Source organism: Tupaia chinensis, unplaced genomic scaffold, assembly GCF_000334495.1.
Source record: "Tupaia chinensis unplaced genomic scaffold, TupChi_1.0 Scaffold000628_1, whole genome shotgun sequence".
Lineage (NCBI taxonomy): Eukaryota > Metazoa > Chordata > Mammalia > Scandentia > Tupaiidae > Tupaia > Tupaia belangeri.
Genome location: NW_006160148.1, coordinates 2,804,291 through 2,812,257, shown reverse-complemented (window position 1 = coordinate 2,812,257; position 7,967 = coordinate 2,804,291). Strand labels below are relative to the sequence as shown.

The following is a 7,967-nucleotide window of genomic DNA, read 5'->3' as shown; positions in this document are numbered from 1 at the left end:
TGACACTGAAGTGCGAAGAGCGGGGAAGCGGGCTTGGCGCAGCCGGACGTGCATCCCTCCGAGCTGCCACTCCGGGGAAGCCTGTCGTGCACTTCACCTGGAAGGCGGTCTACTCGAGGTGGGGTGGGGGTTCGAGGAGAAGACTTTCCACGCAGAGGTGCCTTTCGGGTGCTGTGGGGCAGGTAGGAGCTGTCCTTTCAGCACCCGTTGTTCAGTCGCCTCCCCAGATGCTAACGAAGCCCCCCAACCCCCACGCCTGTCGGGTGGCTCCCTTAGGTTCCTGCATCTCTAGACCTCAGGTCCCCGCCACAGAATGACGGAGCGCGGCCGCCACGAAGGCCTACTAGCACTCCCCTCCCCCTCCGCGCTGTCGTCCCCGACACTTCTGGCCCAGCTGCCCCCACCGACGCGGCCACCGAGCCTGGGCGCTGCAGACACAGCTGGCGAAATCCCTCCTTCCACACTGTCAAACTGGCTTCCTTTCACTGGCGCGAGGGAAAGCAGGGTGGAGGAGAGCGCCCGGAGATGAGGAAACAAGTAGAGGAACAGGTGTTGTGGTGGCAGAAGGGCTCCTCGAGTCCCCCCTAGCCCAACGCCAGGGGTCCGCAGCTAGCCAGGCGCACCAGAGGGAGGGCAGGCAATCGCAGCAGTGAAACGAGGTGTTCTTCCGTTGCAGTTAGCAAACAAGTCTTACATCTAAAAATTTTAAAATTCTATTGGAGACTCAGGAGAACACAAGAACAGGATAAATATCCCCACATGGGAGAGCCTGGCTCACAGGTGGGAGGATACTTAAATGGGTCCCTCCCGGTTCCTGAGGCAAGGCGTGTACAGTCATACTGACAGAAAGCAACCAGTGAATGCGAACCGTTTCTTGAAGGCCCTGCTCTTGGGTAGAAGTGGCTGGCTCCGGGCCTCTCCTCTCCACCCCTACAGGGCCTCCTAGGCAGCTCCTCCCACTCCACACTGTGCGCCTTTCCCAGAATTCAAGACCTGGGGCCAAAGAGAGGTACCAGCCCCATTAATCACACTTACGGTACCCCAATCACATTAGGGAGAGTCAGAGTTGAGACAGGACTCCTGGCCTCGTTCAGGGCAGACTCTGTTTGCCGCCTCCAGCCCTCCTCCCTCAATTGTAGGGCTCTGCATTATAGCCGCATAATTCACGCGTCCCTAATTGAGGCTGTCAGCAGCCCCACTGTAAAGTGGGAAATGTACAGCACCTGCTCTCTGGGAAGCCCGTGCCAGAGATTGGTGGTGGGGAGTGCCAGGTGTGTGGGGGCTTGCCAAAGGATGCACTGATTGGCTCCTTGATCGCAGCGCCTGGCATCTATGCTGGATTTCTGGGAGCAGGGATGTGGCCAAATGGTCTCCAGTGCCAGGTATCCGGGCTTGGAAAAGGCAGGAGTGGACTGGGGTACAGGAAAGTTCGGGATCTGAAGACCCCACTTCCCCCCTAGCAGGAGGTGCTGGGGAAACAGCCTGCAGAGGTGAAATGGGGAGACGGAAGGGGTTGCACTGGGTTGGAGCTGCTGGCTGGTGCTTGCTGCTCTGGGGCACCTGAAGCAGAGTTGTGGCAGGCGACAGCTCTTCAAAGGCACTAATCTGCTCAGCAGCTTTGCAGGGGGAGGTAAGGGGAAGGACACAGCCTTGACTCTGCCCACTTCTTACTGTTGGGCAGCCGTGGCCCTGTCAGCAGAGAGGGCCCGGAGGAAGTTTTGTCACGTTGAGAATAAATCATCTTGGGGCCTACTTAGGGAGCCACATCAAAAAGCAGGAGAAACCTTGAGGACTGGAAGTGGAAATCAGAGTTTGAGATGGTGGGAGAAGTGCTTGGTTCTTAGCAGTCCTGGTGTTACAGGGTAGGAGGCTTGTGGTGAATCAGGTTCACCAGGGCCTACAGACCCTTCTGTTACCCTGGAGCCATGGAGGGGGCCGGTCTCACTGGGGAGTGGAGCCTGGCCCCATGCCCTGCAAGAGGAGGAGAAAAGCTTGTGTGGGCTGAGTCGACAATAGGTAATTGGATTGTAATCACCCGCCTGGCTTCGGCGCGCCATTGGGGGCGCTGAGCCTTTAGTGAGCAATCAGTACTGCGTGGTGGGAGGGGGTCGAGATTCAATAGCAAATCCCAGGTGGAGAGCCAAGGGGAGGAGCAGCAGATGGGCACATTTTCTTCCTCTCTTCCCGCCCCTTTCTTTGCCCAAATAACGCTGGCTGCGCCTGTGAGCTCTGCCAGCACACCCAAGGTGGAGCCATGTCTTTTGTGAAAGTCAGGTGGAAGGCTAAGACGGGTGGGCGAGGGGTCAGGTCATGGGCAGCTCTCTTCCCGGCAACCCTGTGTTGAAGGATGTGCTGGTGGAAAAAGTGCATCCAGGCGCACAGGCATTGGTGGCAAAGGTGGAGGGGCGGGACCTACTCTCCAAACTGACTGGTGACCAGAGCTGAGTTTAGTGCACTTGTGGGAGACCTTCACCTCGACTCTCCCCAAGGCTCAGCTGTCCAATGCAGCCCAAAGGTATCTGTGGCCAGCAGACCTAGCTTGGGGGCTCCCCTGCCAAGCATAGGGAACACAATTCATCAAGAGGGAGGTGCCTTTCAAAAGCCAAGAAAAGAAAGGGGAGTGGGGCCCTGGAGGCAGAGGGCAGGGCAAAGTGGCAGGTGGCCAGCCTCATTCTGGCTGATGCAGTGCCCAGATGGGCTGAGTCGACAATAGGTAATTGGATTGTAATCACCCGCCTGGCTTCGGCGCGCCATTGGGGGCGCTGAGCCTTTAGTGAGCAATCAGTACTGCGTGGTGGGAGGGGGTCGAGATTCAATAGCAAATCCCAGGTGGAGAGCCAAGGGGAGGAGCAGCAGATGGGCACATTTTCTTCCTCTCTTCCCGCCCCTTTCTTTGCCCAAATAACGCTGGCTGCGCCTGTGAGCTCTGCCAGCACACCCAAGGTGGAGCCATGTCTTTTGTGAAAGTCAGGTGGAAGGCTAAGACGGGTGGGCGAGGGGTCAGGTCATGGGCAGCTCTCTTCCCGGCAACCCTGTGTTGAAGGATGTGCTGGTGGAAAAAGTGCATCCAGGCGCACAGGCATTGGTGGCAAAGGTGGAGGGGCGGGACCTACTCTCCAAACTGACTGGTGACCAGAGCTGAGTTTAGTGCACTTGTGGGAGACCTTCACCTCGACTCTCCCCAAGGCTCAGCTGTCCAATGCAGCCCAAAGGTATCTGTGGCCAGCAGACCTAGCTTGGGGGCTCCCCTGCCAAGCATAGGGAACACAATTCATCAAGAGGGAGGTGCCTTTCAAAAGCCAAGAAAAGAAAGGGGAGTGGGGCCCTGGAGGCAGAGGGCAGGGCAAAGTGGCAGGTGGCCAGCCTCATTCAGGCTGATGCAGTGCCCAGATGTGCCAGCCAGTCAGCCCTCTTGAGTTCCAAGGCCTGCAGGAAGCCTTGGACTCGCTCTTCCCGTCTGGCGGAGAGTTTGTGCAAGCGTGTCCGTCGGAGCTGGGCGTCCCCACTGGCCTGGAGCCCCTCTCGCAGCAGCTGCTCTGTCACTGCGGCCTGGTCCCTCTCCAGCTGCTGCCTCTTCCGCTCCTCTGCATACATGTCTCGGGCTTTCTGCTAGAGAAAAGTGGGAGTGGGAAGGGGAGAAGTTTTATGGGTGTAGGTGGAACTGGGCTGGGGCTTGTGGGTGGGGCACAGAGAGGCCAAGGGAGGTGGAACCGTGGAGTCCCTGCTAGGTCTGGGGAGGTGTGGGAGCAGCTGCATGGCAGGCAGTGCCCACACCCAACAGGCAAAGCAGAGGCAGCTCTGGGTCCATCTTGGTTTGGGTTAGTTTGTGTGGAAGTGTCTGCATTCTTACATTCTTCTCAGGTTTGCACTGGAAGGGACCCAGGCAAATATGGGTCTGACTTCTGATTCCCCCACCAACTAGCTTTGTGGCTTTGGACAAATCCTCTTCTAACCTCATTTCTTCATCTGTAAAGTGGGGGTTGTGCCTACCTTGAAGGGTGGTTTTAAGGATTAGGGATAATATATGCAAAATCCTCTCTAGCATATTAGCAGGCTCTCACACAGAAACAGCAATTTTACAAGTTATTATTGTCTGTTTTCTGCTGTAAGGAAGGTTCTATTCCTGTCTGGGGCACTATCCCTGGGGTTGCTTTCTTTGGTCTCCCAGGTTACTTTGAGGGCTGTTTCCAGTTCCCTAAGCTATTTCTCAGGAAGACCAGCTTGACCTTCCAGCAAATGACCCTCCTATGAACATTCTGAGAAGCAGGTTCAACTTTCTTAAGCCACGTAGTGCATTCTGCCTAGAACAGGCGTTAGAGGCCAGAGTCCACTTTTTCTGTTAGCAAATTAGCCCCAAAGGCTCAACAGATCCACAGGGCTCCTGGAACCAGCTCTGACACTGCACGGTGACCACATTCTCTGGTGGCACCTCTTGGTCCTTGTTTGTGCCTCCAGACAAACCAGAAACTCCCCGAGGGCTGAGACTGCTTCCCCCTCTCTGGCCTTAGGGTGCCCTGTGAAATAATCACCCGACTGCATGATCCCAGGAAGACAGGGAGGATGCCCCAGTGCGAGAGAGGAAGAGCGCTCCCCAGCAGAAGCAAGGCCCTCTGTACCTCACTGATGCTCTCTGTTCCCGCAGGCTGACAGCCTACACGGCCTCTTCCCTGTGTGAGGGGTCTGTGTGCCTGGAGGCTGCCCGGGGATATCCTGCAGGATGCAGTGCACCCCACTGGCCTCCTGCGGGGCACCCCGTGCACATGTCTGTGTCCTATTCAGCCTGTAAGCACCTTAGCTGGCCCGTCCGCAGCCTTGAAAGACTATCTTACATGAGCACAAGCCTGTTGTCTCACTTGACCCCTCACAATGGAGCTGTGAGGAAGGTACTTTTTGGAGACAAACATGGAGGTTCAGTAGCGAAGTGATTTGCTAAGGCCTCTCAGCAACAAAGGCTAACTGCATGGATGAAGATGACAGATGATGATTCTGGAACACCCCCCACCCTCCCCCCAGGTTCGTGAGTGACCCCGGCATTCAAGGACACTTTTCTGCTGTAATGAGTTGCATGGGGGCTAGGAGGCTGGCCTTGAGTGGCTGCTGCTAAGGTTCTGTCTCGCGGGAAGGGCGTCTCCCTGCCTTGGTCGGGAGAAACCCTGGGTCCTACACACAGAACTCTGCCGGGCGATGCAGCTGGCCAGGACACACATGCATACAGGCTCCTGAATACAAAGCAGGATGTGGAGGGCTACATGGAGGGAGGAGAATGTTCCAGCAGGGGGCCTATCAGAAAGATGCATGAAATCCTAGTCTGCTTAGGCCAGAGTGAGTTCACCTGGATCGCTAGGGTTTGAGAAATACCTGCCCAAAGGAACCCCCTCCCCGCCTTTTTTCCCCCCAGAAGACACATGTGCTCATCAGAGACAGAGACAGTGAGAAAGCGCCCCCATGGAGGATAGTCACAGTGCAATCTTTTCAACTCCATTTCTCCCTCCTGTTGGAATTCTGGCCACACACGTGTCCAGTGTGTTTTTCAAGCCACCGAGTCGGGGACTCAAACTGCACGGTCAGCCATGTGGGGTCCAACTCTTAACTGCCAGGGCATGGGACGGCTCTCCCTTACCTCTTTACAGTTGTTTCTTTCTTTTCTTTAACAATTATTTTATTTAACTTTGCTTATTTATTTTAATTTGATCAGAGAGGAACAGAGCAAGAGAGAGATAAAGTGAGAAAGCAAGCTGCCAGGTCTGGGGCTCAAACCACAGTTGGCCATGTGGGAGTCCAGTGCCCTTAACCACAATACCACCTGCCGGGCCCTACAGTTATTTCTTAATCTGCAAAATGAAGATCATGGTATCCACTTCGCGCGTAACAGACATTGAATGCCTACCTAGTATACTTAGTACCTGGTTTTTAATCATGAACTACTCTTCACTACTGCTTGTGGCTAGGGTTAGGTGGACTAAGTTCAGACAGGACACAAAGGATGGAGGACACCCAGTCAGAGGGAGGAACAGCACAGGGAAAGCACCTGAGAAGCTGGGGCCTCTTCCAAATGGTGGCCCCCAGTGATTGCTGCAATGGAAGCTGTAGGCAAGAAATCAGTAGTTCACTGACGGGAGGGCAGAGATGGAGGAGCCCTTAAACACATCTGCTCCAGGCTCCTCACTTTACAGACAAGGATACTGAAGCCAAGAGGAAGGGACTTGGTCCCGATCACACAGTGAATGGAATTTCCTTGGTTTCTCCATGAAGTGGCTCCTCGAGGGGATGATGGGGAATGTATCTTGCATCTGTGGATAAACTACTTTTTATGGGTGGAGAGGAGAGGCTGGTGACCTGCTTCACAGCTCTGGTGTGTCTAGCCCTACGGGGACTGGGTCTACACTCCCAGACTCCGAGGCATTCTAAGCTCTCATGTACATACACTTGGTAAAGCCAAGCTAACTGAAGTTCTAAAAGTTGACATCTGCTCCCTAATGACCAGTCAAGGTAGATGAGGGCATTCTTTCCTTACAGACTTTTTGTATAGACCTTATGCAGTCTTGGTGCAAGGGCCGAAAGCTCACCTTGAGAAATGTGGCTCTGGGAACCAGCAGTTGGCATAATGGCTAGGTCGCTGGACTCCCACGTAGTCAACCGCGGTTCGCATGCCGGACCCGATGGCTTAAAACTCATGCCGGGCGCGTGTGCGTGAGTGCCCAAGATCCCGAGAGGAGAATGGAGGAGAAGGGATTGTGGCGTGGCTATCCCCCCTGGGGGGTGATTTCTCGCTTTCTGTCTCTCTGTCTCTGTCTGTCTGTCTGGCAAGCGCACACGCCCTATAGTGAAAACCTCTCTAAAAAAAAAAAAGAAAGAAAAGAAATGTGGCTCCAACATATTAACCAAACTCCCTTCTGGGATTAAACCTTTCTGCACTTTTTCTCTCCTTGGTAGAGCCAGGAACGAGATGCAATAACCCCTCAGGTCGTCCACTACCTTGCTGGGGCCTGGAGACAGGCTGTAGGTCCTGGGCTTCAAAACACGCATCAGCCAAGGACAAGTCTCCCCAAGCCAGACAGCATGCATTTCTGAGGGCTGCCAGGACAGAACGCTTTCTGCCGGAAACGTGCTGTTCTGAAGTCTAGTGGGCACACGTGTCTTTTGCCTCTGCGTCTCACCCTAGGAGACTGGGTGGACACACACTTTGACTCATTTCTGGCAATGACCCCTCACAGACCTACTGTCCCAGCAACTGGGACAGAATCAGCTCCCTGCACTGCCACTCACCCCTCGCCTGATTTCCTACCTGCCCTGCTGACAAGTCCTACTGTGTCAGAGTCAAGCTCTGCCCCTTCGCCAGCCTAAGCCTGGCCGAGCGACCAGCCACTGTCAGATACCAAGGCCGGCCTCCTAACAGCTCACTGCTGATATCTGCTGCTCGTCATAGCCACTAGCTGCCTTCATCCTGATAAACTGAGTCCACAGCCTCGCTCCGGGCCCCTGCCGTGGCTTTCTGCAGAGACAGGAACACGCCTCGAGACAGCATTCAGACTGTGATGATAGGGACCGGGGTGACGGGGCAAGGGTACAGATGTGCAGGTAAGAGACTGAAGGGTATGGGAACAAGGAGCCACGAAGGGCCCAGCTCGGCCACGATATAGGTATGTGAAAGGCAGATGTGAGAAATGGTTGGAAAGGTCTTTGCATTTGAGGCCAGACTCGTGACAGTTTTTTCTCTCTTTCAGAGAGATTTTTGCTGTAGGGCACGTGTGCTCACTGGAGAGAGAAAGTGAGAAATCACTCACCAGGGGATGGCCACGCTGCAGTCCCTTTTTCTCCATTCTCCTCTAGGGATTTTGGGCACACACACACATGTGCCTAGTGAGTTTTTTCTTTTTTTTTTTTTTTAAAAAAAGAATTATTTTATTTAACTTTATTTATTTTAATTTGACCAGAAAGGGACAGAGAGAGAGCAAGAGAGAGAGGGA

General features: G+C 54.5%; 1 protein-coding gene across 3 annotated transcripts in view; it reads right to left on the bottom strand.

Annotated features, from left to right (window-relative positions):
• Positions 1 to 2,694: 2,694 nt before the first annotated feature.
• Positions 2,695 to 7,967, bottom strand: part of DHDDS (dehydrodolichyl diphosphate synthase subunit) — a 33,559-nt gene continuing 28,286 nt past the window's right edge. Inside the window, exon 9 of one of the 3 annotated variants that reach the window (XM_006159444.3) lies at positions 2,695 to 3,609. In XM_006159444.3, the coding sequence (XP_006159506.1) occupies positions 3,370 to 3,609 (240 nt within the window). In that variant the 3' untranslated portion in view covers positions 2,695 to 3,369. The remainder of the gene's footprint in view (positions 3,610 to 7,967) is intronic. The other 2 variants (XM_006159445.2, XM_027776144.1) reach the window with 2 other exon arrangements.